At 39.4% G+C, this 27,025-nt stretch overlaps 1 protein-coding gene across 4 annotated transcripts in view; it reads left to right on the forward strand.

Annotated features, from left to right (window-relative positions):
• cpeb1 (cytoplasmic polyadenylation element binding protein 1) overlaps window positions 1-27,025 on the forward strand; it is a 53,553-nt gene that overhangs the window by 9,115 nt on the left and 17,413 nt on the right. For 3 of the 4 annotated variants that reach the window (XM_062963481.1, XM_062963483.1, XM_062963482.1), the window contains exons 3-4: window positions 6,299-6,493; window positions 25,458-25,675. In XM_062963481.1, the coding sequence (XP_062819551.1) occupies window positions 6,299-6,493; window positions 25,458-25,675 (413 nt within the window). Of the gene's footprint in view, window positions 1-5,961; window positions 6,122-6,298; window positions 6,494-25,457; window positions 25,676-27,025 lie in introns of those variants that run through there. The other variant, XM_062963484.1, reaches the window with a different exon arrangement.

Consider the following 27,025-nt stretch of genomic DNA (forward strand, 5'->3'; position numbering starts at 1 on the left):
TAATTTATTTTATGTACATATTATTTGTAAGCCGCTCAGGGTGAGAAGAGCGGGATATAAATGTAGTAAATAAGTATAGTCTCACCCATTGGATTTCCATTGTCAGATAGGGGTTCAAACCATTAAGGCCCCTTCTATACTGCCATATAATCCAGATTATCAAAGCAGATAATCTGTATTTTATATGGCAATGTAGAAGGGGCGTTAGGGAGAATCTACACTGGATAATTAATGCAGTTTGACATCGGTTTAACTTCCATGGTGTCATGCTGTGGAATCTTTGGGACTGTGGATTGGTGGTTTGGCAGAATAGACTATAAAGACCTTGTAAAACTACAAATCCCAGGATTACAAAGCATTGAGTTTTGGTAGTGAAAGAGGTGTCAAAATGTAATCGTTTTACAGCCTCGGAGTCCTAGTCAAAAGGCCCTTCCACACAGCCATATAATCCAGAATATCAAGGCAGAAAACCCCACAATATCTGCTTTGAACTGGGTTATCTGAGTCCGCACTGTCATATATTCCAGTTCAAAGCAGATAATGTTGGATTTTTTTCTGCTGTGTGGAAGAGACCTCGTATCACTTCAAAACATTTAATTTCCTTTAATGTTTTGATTCTGTCTTTTTTTTTCTTCCTCTCTTTTTACATCTTTTTTTAAAATTATTAGGCCCCATCTACACTGCCATATAAAATCCAGATTATCTGCTTTGAACTGGATTAAACTGGATTGTTTTACGTGTTTTATGATGTTTTATATTTATATTGTTTATATTGTTTTAATTCTTGGATTATGTTTTAACCTATGTTATTGCTGGGCTTGTGAGCCGGCCCGGGTCCCTTCGGGGAGATGGTGGTAGGATATAAAAATAAAATTATTATTATTGACACAAAGACATAGCATGACACAGCAAACGAGATATATATGTTAGATTTCATATCACAAAATCACAAGTCGAACACTTCCCAAGTGTTTAGGACCGTGTGATGTATTATTATTATTATTATTATTATTATTATTATTATTATTATTATATTATGACACAGCAAACAAGATAGACATGCTGGATCTCATATCACAAAATCACAAGTCGAACACTTCCCAAGTGTCTAGGACTGTGTGATGTATTTTCGGATGATGCGTGCAGATCCCAGCAGGGTGGCCTTTTGCACTTGGCAGATCGTAATTTTGTCAATGTCTCTTGTTTCCAAATGCTGGCTGAGATCTTTTGGCACGGCACCCAGTGTGCCCATCACCACCAGGACCACCTGCACTGGTTTCTGCCAGAGTCTTTGAATTATTATTATTATTATTATTATTATATGGTAGTGTAGAGCCAGCTTTCGTGAACTTTGCAAAACCCAAAACTTACCCAAACGATGAAACTTTGGATGGCTTTAAAATCGCCCATTCCTAAAAACAGATGCATGCAATTTCTCTAAAAGGTTTTAGACAGCTAGCTGGGAGAGAAAAATGGCTGTGGAAAAGCAAGGCTCACTCTTAGCATAGTGTTAATGTGTAATGAGGTTTGGGATTAAAGAATATAATCAGTACAAAGGGGAACCGGGTTAAGTGAGTGTTCATAAATATTACAAACCATCTAGTGGCATCTTAAGGACTAACAGCTTTCTTTTGGCACATGTTTTTTGGTAGACCTGAGCTTTTCCTAATGGTATTCATGGGTTTATATCTCATTAGGCAGCTGCTTTTACAGATGTTTCGGCAACAGGGGCATTAAGATGCCAATGAGTTCGGTTGCAGCAAACTCATATTGGCTGGCATCTCTCTGTATAATATCCCAAAATAATTATTCGAAGTTTCCTCCCAACATAGGATTCCCCCAGGCAGGAAGCAGCCAGACTTTGAAGCTGCAAGGCTCTTCAATGCTGATATGATAATATGTACTGTATATACTCAAGTATAAGCCTAGTTTTTCAGCCCTTTTTTTAAGGCTGAAAAAGCCCCCCTTGGCTTATACTCGGGTGAGGGTCCTGGTTGGCTTATATTTGGGTCAGCTTATACTCGAGAATATATGGTACATTTATTATTTTTCTCTATTATTATTGGCATTGTTACATTTATTATTTTTCTTTATTATTGTTGCTACTATTACATTTATTTTACTCTATTTTTGTTATTATTATATTTATTATTTTACTCTATTTATTACTACATGTATTATTTTCCTGTATTTATTATTATTATTATTATTATTATTATTATTACTATTATATGTATTATTTTACTCAATTATTATTAAAAGGATATATAAGCACATTTACATTGAAGAAGATGAGAATAATAATTTAATCAGAGCTGGACAATCTTAAATTTGAGCTTTATGTAAATATTCAAAAACATTTAACCTACTGATGCCTCAATTAATGTAATTTTATTGGTATCTGTTTTTATTTCTGAAATTTGCCATTCTCGACTTATACTGGAGTCAATGTTTTCCCAGGGTTTTTTGTGTGGTAAAATTAGGTGCCTCTGCTTATATTTGGGTCGGCTTATACTCGAGTATATATGGTATATATAATATACAATAATATGTAATAATATAATATATTGTGTATACATATAATATTGATAACAATATTATAATGTATTACAATATAATACTAATAATACAATATGATAATAATTAATTACATGTAATATTATATACTAATAATATTACACTATAGTGGTATAGTACAATATAGGAATATATAATATTGCTAATATTGTACTATGCTAATAATATAAAAATTGTATGTACAAATAAAATATTGTATGTACATTTCCTTAATCCCTCCTTATCATCCAACATATTCGCTTATCCAACATTCTGCCAGCCCGTTTATGTTGGGTAAGTGAGACTCTACTGTACTGTATTTACGAATTTAGCACCAAAACTTCGCAATGTATTGAAAATCTGACTACAAAAACATTGACTTCTAAATGGCAAACTGCGTTGGATAATACAGAACGTTGGATAAACTAGACTCTACTGTATTTCCAAGTTTTCTTCTGTTTTTTATTGTAAGGGACCGCTTATTCACTGACAGCATTCTAGGAAAGGAATTGAGATACCTGTGCTATATATTATCTATATACAGTAGAATCTCACTTATCCAACATAAATGGGCCAGCAGAATGTTGGATAAGCGAATATGTTGGATAATAAAGAGGCATTAAGGAAAAGCCTATTAAACATCAAATTAGGTTATGATTTTACAAATGAAGCACCAAAACATCATGTTATACAACAAATTTGGCAGAAAACGTAGTTCAATACACAGTAATGCTATGTAGTAATTACTGTATTTACGAATTTAGCACCAAAATATCACGATATATTGAAAACATTGACTCCAAAAATGCGTTGGATAATCCAGAACGTTGGATAAGCGAGTATTGGATAAGTGAGACTCTACTGTACATAAAAGGGTAATAAAATTTCGGCCTAGAACAAAACTACACATCCCAGAAACACTAATCTTGGCAGCACAACCCCTCATCCATGCTTCTACGTTCATACAACAAAAAGCTCCAGCTACTCCAGAAAACGGCCAGGCTTTAAGACTGCAAGGCTATTCACTGCTATTCTACCTGGCCAACAAAGGATTCCCATAAGCCACAGCAATGCGTGGCCGGGCAAAGCTAGTTTTATATATAATGATCACATATAGCATGCTAAGTATTTCTGAAGTGTGTTTACATTTTGCAGAGAGAGACCTGAATTGATGCTAGTCTCAGTTTACCGCACACTTAACCGGAGTATATTCCGATTTTGTCCTTTTCCAGTAATGACAGTAATCTTGCATCTGAGTAAGATTTGCAAAGGACCACACTGCGAAGGCGGTTCAGATACTTGAGTGCTTGTCATCAGGAGTTATGAGTGCAAAAAAATGCATACTTGTGTTGCCATGGGATGCCGGGCACTCCCCAGGACTCCTAGAAATGTTATTCAGCCATCCCTCTGGCTCTGAGAATTCACAGACGGTGCCCACACATTCAAGCATATCTTAGCAACCATAACACTGTGCCTTTCTTAGGGCTTCTTCATTACTGCGTGCTGCAGCTTTTGTGCTCTGTTTTGTATTCTTGTGAGGTTTTCCCCCCCTCCTGTATTTGCATGGAGCTGCTGCTGCTGCTGCAAACGCACTGTTGTGTCCATAGTCCAGCGTTGGCATCTTTAAGCACCATCTCTCCAGATCATAATGAAGAAGACTCCTGGTTACAGCATTGCAAAGTGTGCATTGCTTGCCATTTCTTAATTGAGCCCCAAGTGGAAGAACTGGAAGAGCTTGAGAGCTGGTTTCATGCTCTTTTGGAATATAATAACAACAACAACAACAACTTTATTTTTGTACCCCACCTCCATCTCCCCATAGGGACTCAGGGCGAATAACATGGGGCCAGTAATAATAATAATAATAATAATAATAATAATAATACATCACACAGTCCATAATAATAATAATAATAATAATAATAATAATAATGCATCACACAGTCCCAAACGTTTGGGAAGTGTCTAGGACTGTGTGATGTATTTTCGGATGATGCGCGCAGATCCCAGTAGGGTGGCCTTTTGCAGTTGGCAGATCGTAATTTTGTCAATGTCTATTGTTTCCAAATGCCGGCTGAGATCTTTTGGCACGGCACCCAGTGTGCCTATCACCACCGGGACCACCTGCACTGGTTTCTGCCAGAGTCTTTGAAGTTCAATCTTGAGGTCCTGATAGCGGCTGAGTTTTTCCTGTTGTTTTTTGTCAATTCGACTGTCACCTGGGATGGCAACATCCATGATCCAAACCTTTTTCTTTTCCACAACTGTGAGGTCTGGTGTGTTGTGTTCCAGAACTTTGTCAGTCTGGATTCGGAAGTCCTACAGTATCTTTGCGTGCTCATTTTCCAGTACTTTTGCAGGTTTGTGATCCCACCAGTTCTTTACTGCTGGCAGGTGGTACTTGAGGCATAAGTTCCAATGAATCATTTGGGCCACATAGTTGTGCCTCTGTTCGTAGTCTGCACTGGTTGCCTTATAAAACGGTGATGATGATTATTATTTGGACAGTGGTTATAAGGCACTGGTTGCCTTATAAAGTTATAAAGTAGTACTAGTAGTTACTATTATTAGGGCAGTGGTTGCCTTATAAAGTTAGAAAGTTGTTATTATTATTTGGGCACTGGTTGCCTTATAAAATGATGATGATGATGATGATTATTTGGACAGTGGTTGCTTTATAATTCTTATTAGGGCACTGGTTGCCTTATACAGTTATAAAGTAGTACTAGTAGTTACTATTATTATTATTATTATTATTATTATTATTTGGGCACTGGTTGCCTTCTAAAACGATGATGATGATGATTATTTGGACAGTGGTTATAAGGCACTGGTTGCCTTATAAAGTTATTATTATTTGGGCACTGGTTGCCTTATAAAATGATGATGATGATGATGATGATGATGATGATGATGATGATGATGATTATTTGGATAGTGGTTATAAGACATTGGTTGCCTTATAAAGTTATAAAGTAGTACTAGTAGTTACTATTATTATTATTAGGGCAGTGGTTATAAAGTTGTTGTTGTTATTATTTGGGCATTGGTTGCCTAATTCTAAAGGTGCCCATTAGATTGGTTGTAACTGCCCCCCTTTCCTAGTGTGCTTGCCTACATGTAAACGCACACTTCCTTCCCAACATAGTTCAAGCTCCACTGCTTTCTTATTATTATTATTATTATTATTATTTTGAAAGGTTATCCACAGTGGCAAACAATGCAGAGCCTGTCAGAGTACAGTAGCCAAGTTTTGGTGTGTGTGTTTTTTTAACGCAGATTGTGCCAGTATAATTGTGAAGCTGTGCATCATTTTGCTGCTTCCAGGGCTGGACACGTTCCAGGGAGGAAAGGTTTTTTTGGGTTTTGTGGGTGGAGAGGGTGGATGAGGCGGGGCCAGGGCGGCCGGGGAGTGCTAACAGTCGGGCACTTGCTCGGTCTGTGTGTTGCCTCTGCGCTGCTGCGGGAGCTGTGTCTGCGAGGATGTTCCCCATGCTCTCCACCTCAACCCCGCAAGCGGAGATGTGTCTGTCTTGCACGGCCGAGTGACGTTTCTGGCAGCCCGGTGAGCATCAGCCGCTTGGTCACATGCTGGCCCAGGCAGCGAGGAGAGAGGGTGGAGGTGGGTCTGGTGGCAGGCCAGATGCTCCTCTCCTCTCCTTTCCTCCGGATGTCAATCCATCGCTCTCTGGGAAACTCCCAAACTCTTAAGCGTGTCCCTGTTTGTGTGCCTCTCGTGCAGACTTCCAGGACCCGGAGGGATCGGCCGCCAGCAGGATGCTCTTCCCACCGTCGGCGCAGGAGTCCTCTCCCCGCGGCCTGCCGGACGCCAACGACCTGTGCCTTGGGCTGCAGTCGCTCAGCCTGCCGGGGTGGGACCGGCCCTGGAGCACGCAGGACGCGGATGCAGCAGCCCAGCCCAGCACCGCTCAGTCGGGTGAGTGAGTGAGTGAGTGAGTGCGGCTCCTCTGCTGACGCACAGCAACAGTTGCCGGACAGACGGACGGACGGTCGGCCCCCTTTGCATTTTTTGTCCCCGGGTTCTGGAGGTTCCCGACACCTCCTTTCGTTGATATTTTATTTATTTATTAATAAGTGCCTGTTTCCTCAAACCTAAGAAACCAAGCAGACCTTTGGAGGAGGGATGCTGTTGGGAATTAGTCCTGACCACTAAGGTAGTGGCATAAGTTGCAACATGGGAATGCAAATGGGGGAGAGTTGCTCCCAGCAATGCTTCAGTATTGCAATACCCTTCAAAGCAGCTTTATGTATTATTATTATTATTTATTACTTACAGCATTTATATTCCGCCCTTCTCATCCCGAAGGGGACTCAGGGTGGATCACATTGCACACATAAAGGCAAACATTCAATGCCATAACACAGAACAGAGACAGAGACGACGCAGGCACAGGCTGGCCTCGAACTCATGACATCTTGGTCAGAGTGATTTGTTGCAGCTGGCTTGCTTTCCAGCCTGCGCCACAGCCCACCAAGTAACATACTTGGTGATGATATGGAGTTTGATTGAGTTGGGTCTGGGGTCTTTTGCCCTGTTTTCCAACCTCTGATGAGACTCAAAAGTGGTTTATTTTATTGTTATTTATGGTGGCGAAGTGCATTAAAGCACTGAGCTGGAGACCGAAAGGTCCCAGGTTCAAACCCCGGGAGCGGAATCAGCCCCAGCTCCTGCCAACCTAGCAGTTCGAAAACATGCCAATGTGAGTAGATCAATAGGTACCGCTCCGGCGGGAAGGTAACGGCGCTCCATGCAGTCATGCCAGTGGCCACATGACCTTGGAGGTATCTATGGACAATGCCGGCTCTTCGGCTTAGAAATGGAGATAAGCACCAACCCCAAAAGTCAGACATGACTGGACTTAACGTCAAGGGAAAACCTTGATCTTTACCTTCAGTATAGTAATACCCTTCAAAGCAGCTTTATGTAACATACTTGGTGGTGATATGGAGTTTGATTGAGTTGGGTCTGGGGTCTTTTGCCCTGTTTTCCAACCTCTAATGAGACTCAAAAGTGGTTTATTTATTATTTAATAATAATAATAATAATTTTATTTTTGTATCCCGCCCCATCTCCCCTAAAGGACTCAGGGCAGCTCACATAGGGACCAAGCCCAAATGCAGCATAAAATACAACATCAAATGCAATTTAAAACAAGTAAACATAAAAACAAGCATATAAAGTGGTATATTTATTATTATTTCATAATAATGATAACTTTATTTTTGTATCCCGCCCCATCTCCCTGAAGGGACTCGGGATGGCTCACATGGGGACCAAGCCCAAATACAACATAAAATACGATATCAAGTGCAATTTAAAACATGTAAACATAAAAACAAGCATATAAAGTGGTATATTTATTTAATAATAATAATAATAATAATAATAGATGGGGCGGGATACAAAAATAAAGTTGTTATTATTATTGTGTCATAAAATAATAATAATAATTTTATTTTTGTATCCCGCCCCATCTCCCCAAAGGGATGGCTCACATGGGGACCAAGCCCAAATACAGCATAAAATACGATATCAAATGCAATTTAAAACATGTAAACATAAAAACAAGCATATAGAAAAAAATAAAACATAACCAGCCAACCAATTTACTTTTTAACAGCATTTATATCCTGCTCTTCTCACCCCAAAGGGGACTCAGAGCGGCCTTACGGATTGGCAGCAATTTGATGCCATAGACACATATTATGTGTGTGTGTGTGTGTGTGTGTGTGTGTGTGTATATATATATATATTTGTGTCAGGAGCGACTTGAGAAACTGCAAGTCACTTCTGGTATGAGAGAATTGGCCGTCTGCAAGGACGTTGCCCAGGGGACGCCCAGATGTTTTTGATGTTTTCACCATCCTGTGGGAGGCTTCTCCCATGTCCATGCATGGGGAGCTGGAGCTGACAGAGGGGAGCTCATCCGCTCTTTTCGGATTCGAATTGCCGGCACAAGGGTTTAACCCATTGCACCACCAGGAACTCCTAACATATACATTAAAACATTTTAATGGTGTTTAAATGTCTTGGGTTTTACCATCGACATTAAAACACAATTTTGGCACCTGTCCCTTCCTTTTGCTGACCACATTTGTTGTCGATCTGCCAATTTGTGACACTTTTGAGGCGGATGCAGCTTTGAAGAGCCCGGCTGAGTTGAGCAACCATGACTAGGCAGTTGTGCTTAATGCAGTTATTGCAGACAAAAGGGTGTGGAATGTCTCACAGTAGGAAATAATAAAGCAAATCAATTTATCTTATTGGAAATGGCAGTTTGCAAGCACTTGACTTGAGTAGCCTGAGATGTCAGTGTGTGATTTGACAGGATTTTTTTTTTTGGCAAGTGCATTAAGGATGTTCGGTGCATTAGCATGCTATTTTAAATAGTCTTTAAGTGGCTCTGCAGCTTCGCTCATAAAAACAGCTTTAGGAAGAACTTGTCTGTGTTATGGGTGGAGGGTGATGTTGGTGTTTGAATGACAAGCCATAATCTTGCTGATGGGATTTCTTCATCATTATCACTTTGGGGTGTAGCAAACTTGCATCAGAAACAAGAATAGGCTGACGAAAATTTCAAGTATAGGACTTGTAGGTGGTCATAGGATTTTAAGTGGGATGCATACACTCTTTGCTTACTATAAGCTCAAGTGCAGGCATGAGCAAACTTCGGCCCTCCAGGTGTTTTGGACTTCAATCTTCAATCTCTAACAGCTGGTACCCCTATAAATGGGTTGCCGTGAGTTTTCCGATCTGTATGGTTATGTTCCAGAAGCATTCTCTCCTGACGTTTCACCCACATCCTCAGGCATCCTCAGAGGACTGAGGTCTGTTTGGAAATTAGGCAAATGGGGCTTATATACCTGTGGAATAATGTCCAGGGTGGGAGAAAGAATTCTTTGTCTGTTGTAGGCAGAAAGCAGCCAGGCTTTGAAGCTGCAAGGCCAATGGCAACATTCACACTTGCCTCCAGCAGATGAGTTTTTTCTCCCACCTTGGACAAGTATATATAGTGTCCAGGGTGGGAGAAAAAACTCTTGTCTCTTTGAGACAGTTGTGAATGTTGCAATTGGCATTTAGCATTTAATGGCATTGCAGCTTCAAAGCCTGGCTAGTTACTGCCTGGGGGAATCCTTTGTTGGGAGGTGTTAGCTGGCCCTGATTGATTATTGTCTGGAATTCCTCTGTTTTCTGAGAATTGTTATTTATTTACTGTCCTGATTTTAGAAGTTTTTAAAAAAATATTGGTAGCCAGATTTTGTTCATTTTCATTGTTTTCTCCCTTCTGTTGAAATCTGTGGCTGCAATGGCCATGTTCCAGAAGCATTTTTTCCTGACGTTTGACCCATATCTGTGTCAGGCATCCTCAGAGGTTGTGAGGTCTATTGGAAACTAGGCAACGGAGGTTTATATATTTGTGGAATGCTCAGTATTTTCTTCATTTTCATGATTTCATTTATTTATTTTATTTTTATTTCCAATATTTCTATCCCGCCCTTCTCACCCGAAGGGACTCAGGGCGGCGTACAATTGGCAACAATTCGATGCCGACACATCATTAAAAACAACAACATATAAAAATGTATTACAACCAATTAAATACAGTATAAAATATAAAACATAAAACATATGTTTAAAATCCGTTCGTCCAATATCCTCCTACTTTATCCATATAACAGTCTGGGTTGTCTTTGTCATTTCCTCCTTTTCTGTTGAAATTGTCCACATGCTTCTTGTGGATTTCAGTGGCTTCTCTGTGTAGCCTGACATGGTGGTGGTTAGAGAGGTCCAGCATTTCTGTAGTCTCAGATAATATGCTGTGTCCACCTTAATACACTTAAATGTCGCCCTTAAGTGTATTTGCAGAATAACTGCAATATAGAAATGCCTTGATCTTCTAGGCAGGTCTTATAGCAAAGCTATGGCTTGTCTTGCCGTTGGAGATGGTTGCAGTGAGTTGGGACAAGAGCTTGGTGCAGACATCTTAAGGTGGGGCAGCATTCAGAATATGCTACGTATTAAAGTCAACCTAGACCCCAAACTCCTCCTCCTAGGGATGTATGACATTGAAAAAGATAAAAATAAAGAAATCCTGTACAATTACTTAATTACAGCTGCGAGACTGACTTACACCAAAAAATGGAGGGGAAAAAATAGGCCGGACATCAAATGATGGTATAATAAAATTTTAGAAATAATGAACATGGATAAATTAACATATCTATTATCAAACACCCAAGGTAAACCAAGAAAACAAACAAATTGGGAATCAATCAAAAACTATTTTAAAAAAGAAACATGCAAGATAATAATATGAAAATGGTTTAGAGAAGAAGGATTGAATAATGGACCACCCCAGAACATGTAAATAAGGAGAAAATAAGCAATTAGGAAAACAAGGGTACAATGGATATAAAAAGATTAATTTTCAAAGCACCGCACAATAGAAGGAAGTCAATTTTAATGTAATTGTATTGTTGGTGCATAGATGTTGCTTCTGTTGGGATGATGTAATCTATGTTTATTGTGTGTTACTTTTTTGCACAATGGTATGTCTGTACGTCCTTCACTTATGTTACATGTTTGTTTTTCTTTTTAATAATAAACTTCAATTAAAAAAAAGGTGGGGCAGCATTGGGACTTGCGCAGCTATGAAACGGTGCTTTGGCTCGCCTTGGAAGCCAGACTTTATTTGCCTGATTGTGCATTAAAATAACACAGCAAAAGCTATCAATAAAGGGGATAGCATAGCAATAAGAACTTCTGGACAGTGCAGTGAAGTAGGCGGGGTACCCAGCTATCTTGTCTCGAAAACTGAAACTATTATTTTGTGGACCAGCATAAAAACCCATAACTATCGCAGCTGTCTGAACAAAATTACTATTTCTGTAACACAGGCCTCCTGCACTTGGCTCTATTATATTCTTAAGCGTGCAGCAAGATAGAGCCAGAGCACATGTTGTGGCGCAGATGGCAACTAGCTTGGAAGATATTACTGCAAAATCACTTTCTTGTAAATGAGTGTCCAGTGGATAGAAGTAAACCAGCTTGAGGCTGCTCCAGCAAATGCACTGTTTTGTCAAATAGTGCCTTGTCTGCGGAGGAAGGCTTTGCAGATATCAAGTTCTGCATTTCAGTTTGATTATAAATATTAAATTTCACCCACCTGGAGTGGCTGGAGGTTCTTGTGCATCGTGGATATGGAAATTAGAGATGTGTTTACATAAGAAGTTGCTGTATTTCCTCCTATTATTCTACTGGTGTTTGAAGCTGTATAAGATAGGAGTCTCCCGAAGAAATACCGTCTGCATATGTGAATATTATTAAGACACAGTGAATTAATGCAGCCCAGCCCCACCCACTAGAACTGAAAATCTCTTAAATAAACCCTACACAGGCTTTTATTACAGTACTACTGGGTTGTTATATACGGCAAGACTGGAAATCAATACAGTAGAGTCTCACTTATCCAACATAAACGGGCCGCCAGAAGGTTGGATAAGTGAATATGTTGGATAATAAGGAGGGATTAAGGAAAAGCCTATTAAACATCAAATTAGGTTATGATTTTGCAAATGAAGCACCAAAACATCATGTTATACAACAAATTTGACAGAAAAAGTAGTTCAATACGCAGTAATGCTATGTAGTAATTACTGTATTTACGAATTTAGCACCAGAATATCACGATTTATTGAAAACATTGACTACAAAAATGCGTTGGATAATCCAGAACATTGGATAAGCGAGTGTTGGATAAGTGAGACTCTACTGTATTCCCATCCCTGCCATATACCCTTTAAGCTTAAATGTTCATTAATGACACATTTTCACAGATTGTGTGTGTGGCAATAACACTTTTGCAAAGATTCCTTAGACCTTACCTTGGTGTGAAAGTATTGATCCTGGTTCTGTTTCCTTACTGAATTGTGAAATTCGCTGAGTAACTGGGTTGCTGCGAGTTTTCTGGACTGTACGGCCATGTTCCAGAAGCATTCTCTCCTGACGTTTCACCCACATCTATGGCAGGCATCCTCAGAGGTAATTGAGGTCTGTTGGAAACTAGGCAAGTAAGATGTATATATCTGTGCAATGCTGTCCAGGGTGGGAGAAAGAACTCTTGCCTGTTGGAGGCAGGAAGCAGCCAGGCTTTGGAGCTGCAAGGATATTCAATGCTGATCAAGCTGGCGATTATTATTATTATTACATGTATTATTTTACTCTATTATTAAAAGGATACAAAAGCACAATTACATTGAAGAAGATGAGAATAATGATTTGATCAGAGTTGAACAGTCATATCTTAAGTCTGAGCTTGATGTAAATATTCAAAAAATTTAACCTACTGATGCCTCAATTAATGTAATTTTATTGGTATCTATTTTTATTTCTGAAATTTATCACTCTCGGCTTATACTGGAGTCAATGTTTTCCCAGTTTTTTTTTGTGGTAAAATTAGGTGCCTCGGCTTATATTCGGGTCGGCTTATACTCAAGTATATACGGTAACAACAACAACAACAATAATAATAACAACAACTTTATTCTTCTATCCCGCCCCATCTCCCTGAAGGGACTCGGGGTGGCGCACATGAGGGCTAAGCCCAGCAATGCACAATAAAATACAATCGCATAAACACATGCAAAACATAAAATCATAAAACATACAATACTGAAGCAATAGCAGAGAAGAACCGATACCTTCCAAACGAGGCATTTTTAGGGAACAGGGACTGTGTGTCCTACAGTAAAAATAAAAAAGATTACTAAAGCAAGTTAATAGCTTCGAGAGAGTCCATTCTGTGCACAATACAGCAAAGGCAGAAATTTCTCTGTGAGGTTTCCTTGGCTAAGCAAAGAACAGGGTGTTAGATCAAGAGTCGCATTTCCAGCAGGCAGCTCCCTCTCTGGGTCTTGATGTAGCAGCTGGCACTTTGGAGCATAGGTTGACGTGGTCTTTGAAGGGTTTAATTTGTTTCCAAGACCCCCGGCTTTGTCGGTTTTGTGACGGGCACGAGGCCCTGCTAGGCACCAAGCTGCATTGTTGGTTCTCCGGCCCGTTTGGAGGCTTCTATAATGACTCAGCTGTACAAATCCACAGGGAGCTGGCTGGAAGTGCAAAAAGAACGCAGTCATGCTGGAAATACTATTGCTGATCTGCGCTCCTGAAGTGCCAGCGTTTGACTGCTGAACAGCTTGGGATCAAGACATCCGCTTGGTCCTATATTTGCATGCAAGTCCTGCATTTCTCCTTATCTAGGCAGCTAACAGTAACCTTGAAGTACATTTATATTATATTCTACTATTATCCGAATATGGGATTCAAGGCAGCATGCACAATTATTATTATTATTATTACTATTATTATTATATTTCTTACCCGCCTCTCCTTGTGACTCGAAGCGGGATCTAGGCAGCTAACAGTAACCTTGACGTGCATTTATATTATATTCTACTATTCTCCGAATATGGGATTCAAGGCAGCATGCACTATTTTTTATTATTATTATTACTATTATTATTATATTTCTTACCCGCCTCTCCTTGTGACTCGAAGCAGGATCTAGGCTCCTAACAGTAACCTTGAAGTGCATTTATATTATATTCTACTATTATCCGAATATAAGATTCAAGGCAGCATGCACAATTTTTTATTTTATTATGACACAGCAAACAAGTGTCTGGGACTGTGTGATGTATTTTCGGATGATTATTACTATTATTATATTTCTTACCCGCCTCTCTTTGTGACTTGAAGCGGGATCTAGGCAGCTAAAAGTAACCTTGAAGTTCATTTATATTATATTCTACTATTATCCGAATATGGGATTCAAGGCAGCATGCACAATTATTATTATTATTTTATTATGACACAGCAAACAAGATAGATATGCTGGATTTCGTATCACAAAATCACAAGTCGAACACTTCCCAAGTGTCTAGGTGTCATACTGTGTGATGTATTTTCGGATGATGCGTGCAGATCCCAATAGGGTGGCCTTTTGCAGTTGGCAGATCATAATTTTGTCAATTATTATTACTATTATTATTACTATTATTATTATATTTCTTTCCCGCCTCTCCTTGTGACTCTCTGCCTCAGAGGATGGTTATGTTAAACTCTGTGGCCAACATCCTCCAAAGTCAAACCCACAAATGTGGAGGGCAGACTGAATCTTAGATTATTTCTAGAGCATCATCTATGCTCAATTAATGCATCCGACTTTTGCCTTGCAGCTCCTCCAAGCTGACACCAATCGCTCAAGGTTCAGCCTCCGAGGCCTTGTCAAACTGATCAGTGTTAATTCCAGACTACAAATAAATCAGTCTCTGTTAGCTTCTTGCATCTTCTTTTGCTAGGCCAAGAATCAAGGGAACAGCAGTTCTTTTGCTGTGTTGCAAGTGACAAGCACGTTGTCATACAAGATTTATGCATCTTTACCCAGAAAAGAAAACAGTGTCTTCCTTTTATGTGCTTCTCCAAGCAAGACTTTTAGTTATTTGGATCGTTATATAATATGTTTTGGATGCTGTGGCTTTCTATGGAAATTGTCGTAGAAGGAGGAATATGGCTGAATGGCCATATTCCAGAAGCATTTTCTCCTGACGTTTCGCCCACATCTATGGCAGGCATCCTCAGAGGTTGTGAGGTCTGTTGGAAACTAAGCAAGTGAGGTTTATATATGTGTGAAATGTCCAGGGTGGGAGAAAGAACTCTTGTCTGTTTGAGGCAAGTGTGAATGTTTCCATTGGCCACCTTGATTAGCATTGAATGGCCTCGCAGATTCAAGGTCTGGCTGCTTCCTGCCTGGGGGAATCCTTAGTTGGGAGATGATTAGCTGGCCCTGGTTGTTTCACGTCTGGAATTCCCCTGTTTTTGAGGAGTGGTCTTTATTTACTGGCGAAGGTGTCATCCATGTATCTGAATTGCTGCTTCCAGGGCTTGTTTTTCAAAGTGTTCCATGTAGAAATTTGCTACCCAATGGCTAAAGATAATAATGATGAAGATGATAACAATAATAGTAATAATAATGATGATCTGTCAACTGCAAAAGGCCACCTTACTGGGATCTGCACACATCATCCGAAAATACATCACACAATCCTAAACACTTGGGAAGTGTTCGACTTGTGATTTTGTGGTACGAAATCCAGCATATAGATCTCGTTTGCTGTGTCATACTATGTCTTTGTGTCAATAAAAATAATAAAAATAATAATTCACATAGTCCTAGACACTTGGGAAGCATTTGACTTGTGATTTTGTGATACAAAATCCAGTATATATATCTCATTTGCTGTGTCATACTATGTCTTTGTGTCGATGATGATGATAATGATGATGATGATGATAATAATAATACATCACACAGTCCTAGACACTTGGGAAGTGTTAGACTTGTGATTTTGTGATATGAAATCCAGCATATAGATCTCATTTGCTGTGTCATACTATGTTTTTGTGTCTATAATGATAATAATAATAATAATAATAATAATAATAATAATAATACATCACACAGTCCTAGACACTTGGGAAGCATTTGACTTGTGATTCTGTGATACAAAATCCAGTATATATATCTGTGTCATACTATGTCTTTGTGTCTATAATGGTAATAATAATAATAATAATAATAATAATAATAATAATAATAATAATAATAATAATAATAATACATCACACAGTCCTAGACACTTGAGAAGTATTTGACTTGTGATTTTGTGATACAATATATATATATATATATATATATATATAGTTTGCTGTGTCATACTATGTCTTTGTGTCAATAATAATAATTTAAAATAAATGATTAGGAGATGGGGTGATCACAGTAGTTGCCAAAACTGCATATTATATCAATTTATTTAGGGCAGCGAAATTGCAGTGCAAGAGCTCTAAAAATATGCCTCCAAATCTGGCGATAACCTCATTTCAGATTCAGGATGAGTGGGTGTGAAGTGACTGACACCGAGGCAAGACAATTCTCTTTTTATTGATACGCTGATATCCGTTAACAATTGACAAGGTTCAAGTGGAACTATCCAAAAAGCTCTTGGAGCTTGGCATAAAGGGAACTTAAAAGGTCATCTCAGTATGATGTGGAAGTATTTGCAGGAACAGTGGGAGAACTACTAGCAGGGTAATGAACCTTAAAGTAGGCATGCTGAAAATAATTGGCCAGGATCCTGATGGAACTTACTCCATGATGTAGGAAGTATATATACCAGTGATGGCCAACCTATGACACGCGTGTCAGCACTGACACGCCTAGCCATTTTTGCTGACACGCTACCACATGCAGATTGATTGGATGACTTATGCCTTTTGTGACCAAATGTAGTGTGATTTGGTCCAGTGGTTTTGTTGTTTACTCCATGGGAATTATGCACATTACATACATATAAATGTATATATGTGTGTGTGTGTGTGTGTGTATATATATGTGTGTGTGTGTGTGTGTGTGTGTGTATATATATATATATAGAGAGAGAGAGAGAGAGAGGAGCCCCGGTGGCAATGCGTTAAAGCATTGAGCTGGAGACCAAAAGGTCACAAGTTCAAACCCCGGGAGCGGTGTGAGCGCCCACTGTTAGCTCCAGCTCCTGCCAACCCAACAGTTCGAAAACATGCCAATGTGAGTAGATCAATAGGTACCGCTCCGGCGGGAAGGTAACGGTGCTCCATGCAGTCATGCCGGCACATGACCTTGGAGGTGTCTACGGATAACGCCAGCTCTTTGGCTTAGAAATGGAGATGAGCACCAACCCCGAGTCAGACATGACTGGACTTAACATCAGGGGAAACCTTTACCTTTACCATATATATATGTATATCATTCTGTTATTATTCTGTTATTATTGTAGTACAGTAGAGTCTCACTTATCCAACATAAACGGGCCGGAAGAATGTTGGATAAGCGAATATGTTGGATAATAAGGAGGCATTAAGGAAAAGCCTATTAAACATCAAATTAGGTTATGATTTTACAAATGAAGCACCAAAACATCACATTAGACAACAAATTTGGCAGAAAAAGTAGTTCTATATGCAGTAATGCTATGTAGTAATTACTGTATTTATGAATTTAGCACCAAAATATCACGATATATTGAAAACATTGACTACAAAAATGTGTTGGATAATCCAGAACGTTGGATAAGCGAGTGTTGGATAAGTGAGACTCTATTGTATATTATATTATTATATTATTCATTATTTATGACTACATTGAAACTAGAATAGAGAGAAATCAGCGTGGAAACTGCAAGAGGTACCATAGATTGTTGTACATGGAAATAATGGTAGTAAATAGTTTTTGATTTATTAAATACAGTTATATATTACAATTATATATTTTTTGTTATTTAAACTATATATATTGTGAAATTACGATTTTTTTTTTCTCGAAGTGACACACCACCCAAGTCATGCTAGGTTTTTTTGGTGAATTTTGACACACCAAGCGCAAAAGGTTGCCCATCATTGATATATACTGTGTCCCTAATGCAGCAAACCTGAAGAGACTGTATGTTTAACCTGCTATGATTAGATCACAGTCTATTTAGATCTCCACGCAGACCTAATTTAATTGGGAGATCTCCCTTTCTTTGGAGCCCTGGCATCTGAGAAGCAGCATAATCGCCTTCCAGCTCAGAAGCCCAGAACGTTGGGCTCTCAAGCCTCTAATGATGAATGCAGTTGATGCGGCAGGATTCTGAGAATGTGCACCGTGCGTGGGCGTCTTTGTCAGTGTGGGAAACCATGGATTGAAGATCTGAAGAAGGTGGACAGGTGGGCACCGGAGAGAGCACCTTTGCAGCAATGGCCTTCCAGCTGTGGACGCATGCTACAGAGAGGTTGCCGGGCATCTAGAGTCAGCACCCCACTTTTGGGCATTTGACTTTTGCAGATTTGGTTATTCACACATTTGATTCCTCTGAGTCTCTTGATCCTACAGCACAACTCTGTGGTGAATGTTAACTGGCTAACTATAAAGTTGCTGTGAGGGATTTAGAGCAGGGGTCCCCAAACTTTTTAAACGGGGGGCCAGTTCACGATCCTTCGGACCGTTGGAGGGCCGGACTATAGTTGGCCACCGAGCAATAATTAATAATAATAATAATAATAATAATAATAATAATACAATAATAAAAAATGAGGGTTGGAAGAGACCCCTTGGGCCATTGAGTCCAATCCCCTTCTGCCTTTGTGCATCAAAATCACTAGCAAAGCACCCCCGACCGATGGCCTACCAGCCTCAATGTTGTTAATAATAATAATAATAATAATAATAATAATAATAATAATACAATAATAAAAAATGAGGGTTGGAAGAGACCCCTTGGGCCATTGAGTCCAATCCCCTTCTGCCTTTGTGCATCAAAATCACTAGCAAAGCACCCCCGACCGATGGCCTACCAGCCTCAATGTTGTTAATAATAATAATAATAATAATAATAATAATAATAATAATAATAATAAAGAGGGTTGGAAGAGACCCCTTGGGCCATTGAGTCCACCTCCCTTCTGCCTTTGTGTACCAAAATCACTAGCAAAGCACCCCCGACCGATGGCCTACCAGCCTCAATGTTGTTAATAATAATAATAATAATAATAATAATAATAATAATAATAATAAAGAGGGTTGGAAGAGACCCCTTGGGCCATTGAGTCCACCTCCCTTCTGCCTTTGTGTACCAAAATCACTAGCAAAGCACCCCCGACCGATGGCCTACCAGCCTCAATGTTGTTAATAATAATAATAATAATAATAATAATAATAAAGAGGGTTGGAAGAGACTCCTTGGGCCATTGAGTCCAATCCCCTTCTGCCTTTGTGCATCAAAATCACTAGCAAAGCACCCCCCGACCGATGGCCTACCAGCCTCAATGTTGTTAATAATAATAATAATAATAATAATAATAATAATAATAATAATAGGGTTGGAAGAGACTCCTTGGGCCATTGAATCCAATCCCCTTCTTCCTTTGTGCATCAAAATCACTAGCAAAGCACCCCCAACCGATGGCCTACCAACCTCAATGTTGTTAATAATAATAATAATAATAATAATAATAATAATAATAATAATAATAATAATAATAAAGAGGGTTGGAAGAGACCCCTTGGGCCATTTAGTCCAACCCCCTTCTGCCTTTGTGCACCAAAAGCACAAGCAAAGCATCCCTGACAGATGGCCACCCAGCCTCGATGATGATGATGATGATGATGATAATAATAATAGGGGTTTTAAGAGAAGAAGAGACCCCTTGGGTCATTTAGCCCAACCCCCTTCTGCCCTTGTGCCGTAGGGGCCGGATAAATGGCTTCGATGGGCTGCATCCGGCCCCCGGGCCTTAGTTTGGGGACCCTTGATTTAGAGGCTGCTAGTGAGAAACTTCTCTAGGTATTTACGGTCTGGCAGTGTGATTCTGTAGCAGTGGTTCCTGTTGGTGTGTTTTGGTGTAAAGATGAAATGTTGATTCAAGTGTTTTTGCTGTTGGGTTTTTGCAACTGTGTATTTCTGGCATGTTTTCTAGCAGCACACAGGTTAATGGCAGGCCAGCTTGAGTGATAGCCTGCCTAGCCAATAGGTCAAGCCTTCTGCTCTCAGAAGTGCAGACAGATTAGCTTATTTAGGTCTCTTTTTAGAGATATAAATAAGGTAGAAATAATAATAATAAATCATCACACAATCCTAAACACTTGGGAAGTGTTCAACTTGTGATTTTGTGGTACGAAATCCAGCATATATATATCGTTTGCTGTGTCGTATTTTGTCTTTGTGTCAATTATTATTACAATCATGTTAAAAATGTGGATTGTCGAAAGTGTGCAATACCAGGTGACAGCAGAATTGATGGAAAAGCTGTCACGATGCGAGGATTTAAAGATCGAGCTGCAAAGACTATGGCACAAGCCAGTAAAGGTGGTCCCAGTGGTGATTGGCACACTGGGTGCAGTGCCTAAAGACCTTGGCCAGCACTTAAAAACAATTGGTGCTGACAAAATTACCATCTGTCAGCTGCAAAAGGCCACCCTACTTGGATTTGTGCGCATTATTCGCCGATACATCACATAGTCCTAGACACTTGGGAAGTGCCTGGCATGTGATCTAATACATCCAGCATAGTTTGCTGTGTACTAATCTTGTTGTGCATCAAATCCTAATAATAATAATAATAATAATAATAATAATAATAATAATAATGTTTTTCCGCTCTTACAGAATTTTGCACTCCTAGCCCCAGTGAATGTGGAGGGCCCACTGTCCTATCTTGGTCCCATTTTGTTCCCAAAGGCATTTTATTTTATTGGGGTTTTTATATGCAGTTTTAATCATGGCTATTTCTTTAAAAAAATTGGCTTTCAGATTGTTGTACTGTGTTATTATATTTACACGTTAATTGTTTTCTTCTTCTAAACTGCACTGGGAGAGTAACTTGAAGGGCAGTATAAAATATAATATTTGTAATAACCAATAAATACGGGGGTGGTGAATCTTGCGTTTCCTAGAGACAGAGTCTCTTCCTTCGTGTAGCACAGCCTGCAAATATCATAGCTAATCCATGATGAAAATGGAATGAACAGAATTTTGCCAAAAGTGTAGCTGGCTCCAAACCAACACTAATTAGGAGTCTTCATTTATTTTACATTGGTATGTGAGATGTAGGACCCCATCATTTCTCACCATTAGCTGGTAGAAGAACATTATTTTTTGTAATGGCTTATGGGTTGCTGTGGGTTTTCCGGACTGTCTGGCCATGTTCCAGAAGCATTCTCTCCTGACGTTTTGCCTGCATCTATGGCAGGCATCCTCAGAGGTTGTGAGGTCTGTTAGAAACTAGGCAAGTGGGGTTTATATATTTGTGGGATAATGTCCAGGGTGGGAGAAAGAACTCTTGTCTGTTTGAGGCAAGTGTGAATGTTGCAGTTGGGCACCTTGATTAGCATTGAATAGCCTTACAGCTTCAAAGCCTGGTTGGTTCCTCCCTGGGGGGAATCCTTTGTTTTAAGCAGCTATAGGGTTTGTATTTGGACATGTAACAATGAAGATGAAAATGTAGATAAATATTCAGGTATCTTTGTTCAAGAAGGAAGAGACTTTATATTTGAAACAAACAATACAACAAACAGAAAAGGTCCTGAAAGTTTTTTAGGACATAATTGAGGAAGAGGCTAATAGCATCAATGTGAAGGATACAAGAACTCCAGTTGCTGAATATTATCATTGCATACAGATTCTGTTGGCGTTTTAAGTACATGAGGTCTAGAAATGTTTAATATTAAAAGGAAAGTAATCGTCCCAGTTTTTTAACTATTATAATACCCTTGTTTTATATTGTACTTTATTTTTATCTTGTTATATTGTGAGTTGTATGTACCGTATATATTCAAGTATAAGCCGACCCGAATATAAGCTGAGGCACCTAATTTTACAGAAAAAACTGGGAAAACATTGACTCAAGTATAAGCCGAGAGTGGTAAATTTCAGAAATAAAATTAGATACCAATAAAATTACATTAATTGAGGCATCGGTAGGTTAAATGTTTTTGAATATTTACACAAAACTGTAATTTAAGATAAGACTGTCCAACTCTGCTTAAATCATCACTCTCATCTTCTTCAATGTAAATGTGCTTATGTATCCTTTTAATAATAATAGAATAAAATTAATAATAATAATAATAATACAGTAAAATAATAAATGTAATAACAGAGTAAAATAATACATGTAATAACAATAATAATATTTGAGTGAAATAATGTATTAATAATAATAGAGTAAAATAATAACTGTAATAATACCAATAATAATAGAGAAAAATAATAAATGTTCCATATATACTTGAGCATAAGCCGACCGAAATATAAGCCAGCCAGGACCCTCCTCCGAGTATAAACCGAGGGGGGCTTTTTCAGTCCTAAAAAAGGGCTGAAAAACTAGGCTTATACTTGAGTATATACAGTATGTTTTTATGTGATTATGCTGTCCGGGCTCATGATGATGATGATGATGATGATGATGATGATGATGATGATGATGATGATGATGATGATGATGATAGGATGTGCATGGCACTAACCTAGCATGGCACCACTTCTCTTTCTGCACTTTTTCCAGCCATAGATCTTCTAGCTATTTGCTTTAACAGAAAACATCTGCTTCTTCCTCCATAAGGAATGGGCAAAGGGAATGCCAACGTTTTGGCAGAACACTTGCCTTTGCAAAACAAACTGTGCCTGGAATAGGCAGCCTTTAGCATGTGGTTGGTGACTGGCCCATGTACCTTTGGAATAACTATAGAAACAGCAGCGTTATGTGGGAGGCAAGTTGTGAGATGGCTTTGTGTGGGATGGGGGAGATCAAGCTCTGAAAGAGATGCTGACTGTTTGCTTTGGGGGATTTTGTCGCTGTGGACAAAAATGGCCATGAGAATTACTTTGAGCTCCGAACATTATGTAACAGTGGCTTGGCCAGTGGCCACTTGTAGGCACATGCCTTAGAGCAGTTCATATGCACAACAAGATATGCCTTGTCAATTCCGACAAAAGTGTGTACAACGAGGTTTCTGAATCAGGCTATATACTCTCATCTATAGGGCTTGCTGAGCAACTTTCACCATTAGTTGTGACTTCAAGATATATCATAGATAATTCCCCTTTGTGTGCCAAACCACAAGTGGCAAGGTGTTGCTTTTAGTGGCTGATGATGGACCAAGAGTGAGAAAGCGGCAGCTGCTTCTTGCATAAATTTATTTATTTATTTATTTTATTTACAGCATTTATATTCCGCCCTTCTCACCCCGAAGGGGACTCAGGGCGGATCACATTACACATACAGGCAAACATTCAATGCCTTTTAACATAGAACAAAGACAAACAAACATAGGCTCCGAGCGGACCTCGAACTCATGACCTCCTGGTCAGAGTGATTCATGGCAGTTAATTGCAGCTGGCTTGCTCTCCCGCCTGCGCCACAGCCCGGGCATTTAATTCTGTGTTTATATCGAAGAGGATTGATTCTGGCGTGTTTGTTGCACCCTGATGGAAGCAACTCAGTGGGCCACCTGCATCTTCCAAAGTTTGGTGCCAAAAGGTCCTCTAGTATGCTAATGCCCAAGCTTTGGCCCTCCAGGTGTTTGGGACTACAATTCCCAGAAGCCTTGGCCAGCTTAAACTATGGCCAGGAATTATGGGAGTTGAAGTACATAACACCTGAAGGACCAAAGGTTGGGCACCAGCATAACTATTTATGTATTTATTATTAGCGACATTTATATCCCGCCCTTCTCACTCCAAAGGGGACTCAGGGCGGCTTATAAGTTATATGTACATACAAACTTCTATATATACAAAAATGTAATATGCATGATTAGGACCAGGTTAACAACAAAACCACTGGGCCAAATCACCAAATTTCGCCACAAAACTAATCACATTCCGAGGACTGACCATCAAAAGAAAAAAAAAACCAGAAACACGTCCAGAAAAATCCCAAAAAATTAAAAAAACAAAAATATTCTCCTAGAATGCAAGTATCCAACTTTCCAATCAGCGAGCCTATTCCATTGCATTCCAGCTCACCAAACAACGGTTCCTATAAGAAAACAACAGGCTTTCACTTCTATTCCACCTGGCTAGTATATTATATTATTAGTATAGCACAATATAAGCATTGTATTTTACTATATTGTACTATACCACTATATTGCACTATTATTAGTAATATTGCATGTAATATAAATATACAATTATAGTGTATTATTATATTGTATTGTATTACATTATAATATTATTATCAATATTGTATGTATATACAATATATTACATTATTAGTATAGCATAATATGAGTATTATATATTACTAGCTTTGCCCGGCCACACGTTGCTGTGGTTTATGAGAATCCTTTGTTGGCCAGGTGGAGTAGCAGTGAATAGCCTTGCAGTCTCAAAGCCTGGCCGTTTTCTGGAGTAGCTGGAGCTTTTTGTTGTATGAACGTAGAGGCATGGATGAGGGGTTGTGCTGCCAAGTTTAGTGTTTCTGGGATGTGTGGTTTTGTTGTTTTGTCCTAGGCCGAAATTTCATTACCCTTTTATATATATAGACTAGCTGTGCCCAGCCACACGTTGCTGTGGCGAAGTATGGTGGTATGGGAAATAAAGTATTGAGGAATTGGTGGTAGTTAAGGTAAAGGGTAAAGCTTTTCCCCTGACATTAAGTCCATTATAAATGGGTTATATAGCTGTGTGGAAGGGCCTTGAGTCTACACTGCCATATAATCCAGTTCAAATCTGATAATCTGTATTTTATAGGCAGTGTGGAAGAGGCCTAAGTGAGGCTTAACTCTGCCTGTGCCCTGGGCTGAGTGGGTTGCTAGGAGATCAAGTGGGCGGAGCTTAGCCTTCTAAATAGCAGCAATTGGATAAAAACAATTATTCCTCTCCCTCTAATTAGGACTTTATTTTTCTTTTCTTTTTGTTGTATGAACGTAGAGGCATGGATGAGGGGTTGTGCTGCCAAGTTTAGTGTTTCTGGGATGTGTAGTTTTGTTGTTTTGTCCTAGGCCGAAATTTCATTACCCTTTTATATATATATAGATTATATTGTTATATTGACACAGAGGACAGTATGGCAGTTACCCAGCCCTTCTTGCAACAGTCCTCTTGTTTTTTGGCACAAGTGTCAGTGATTTGGACAGTGTTTTATATTGCGCATTTGGGACATCATGGGGTCTGTCTCTAAATCGGTTTCATTTTGCTCCTTTGGGGTGAGGAAGCACTGCCTGGTTTTGAAAAAAAACGAAAGAGAAAATGCCTCCTGCCTTTATCAAGAGGATGCAAATAATCACTTTTTGTCTCGTTTGCAGTTCTTAACATGCTCAGCAACCCTCTGGGGAAGCCCCCGTTGGGTTTCCTGCCGCTGGACCCCATTGGCTCGGAGCTGACGGAAAGCCTTCCGGGCCCGGCGTTAAGGAGCTCCCGCCTGGACAGCAGCCGGTCGCTCTTGTATTCGCGCTCCAGCAGCCCCTCCGACTCCGACACCAGCGGATTCAGCTCCGGTTCCGACCACCTCTCAGACTTGATTGTAAGTGGTTGGGGTCGTTTTTGTTTAATTGGTGTATAGAAGCAAGAGGTTATGATATGCGGGAACTCTATGGAGTTGAACGAAAACCAAAATCCTCATTGGAATTAAAATAATTTTAGAAGTGGTGATCTGACTTGGAGACACTTTTCCCAACTTCTAAACCCACTTTGGAAAAAAAAAACTTGAGTAATTGCCAATGTTTTTAAGCATCTGCTCTGTTCAAACACATTGTTGCTCGGAGAAGAAACGCACCTGCTTAAGAGGCGTATAATTACAGAGAATGAATGTTAGATCTTTTTATTAAATAATCTTTATTGGATCTTTTACATGCATATTAAAGATAAAAAAGAAAAATAAAGATATTAAGAGAAAGAACAAACAGCAAAAATAGGAGCACCAGAGAGAGGTGGGAGGAAAGAAAAAAGGGGAAAAAGTAGAGAGAAAAATGAAGGATATAAAAATTAAAAATGAATGTTAGATCTTGAGCTAATTGCAAATGATAGATCTTGCATTGCTTCTGGAATATGGCCATACAGCCCGGAGAACTCACAGCAACCTTATAATAATAATAATAATAATAATAATAATAATAATAATAATAATAATAATAATAATAATGGTCAAAAATCAGAAACTCCTCAAAGCACAGCAGACAAAAAACCAGTACAAGAAAACCACACTACAAACTAGAGCTGACAGCTGGCACAACAAAACATTGCATGGAAAGTTCCTTGACAAAATTGAAGGAAAAGCTGATAAGGAGAAGACCTGGCTCTGGCTCACGAATGGGACCCTGAAGAAGGAGACAGAAGGCCTGATCCTTGCAGCCCAGGAGCAAGCCATCAGAACAAAGGCCATTAAGGCCAAGATTGAAAAATCAGCTGATGACTCAAAATGCAGACTGTGCAAGGAAGTTGACGAAGCCATTGATCATATCCTCAGCTGCTGTAAGAAAATCGCACAGACAGACTACAAACAGAGGCACAACTATGGGGCCCAAATGATTCATTGGAACTTATGCCTCAAGTACCACCTCCCAGCAGCAAAGAACTGGTGGGATCACAAACCTGCAAAAGTATTGGAAAATGAGCACGCAAAGATACTGTGGGACTTCCGAATCCAGACTGACAAAGTTCTGGAACACAACACACCAGACATCACAGTTGTGGAAAGGAAAAAGGTTTGGATCATTGATGTTGCCATCCCAGGTGACAGTCGCAATGACGAAAAACAACAGGAAAAACTCAGCCGCTATCAGGACCTCAAGATTGAACTGCAAAGACTCTGGCAGAAACCAGTGCAGGTGGTCCCAGTGGTGATGGGCACACTGGGTGCCGTGCCAAAAGATCT

This window comes from Anolis carolinensis, unplaced genomic scaffold (assembly GCF_035594765.1).
Source record: "Anolis carolinensis isolate JA03-04 unplaced genomic scaffold, rAnoCar3.1.pri scaffold_11, whole genome shotgun sequence".
Lineage (NCBI taxonomy): Eukaryota > Metazoa > Chordata > Lepidosauria > Squamata > Dactyloidae > Anolis > Anolis carolinensis.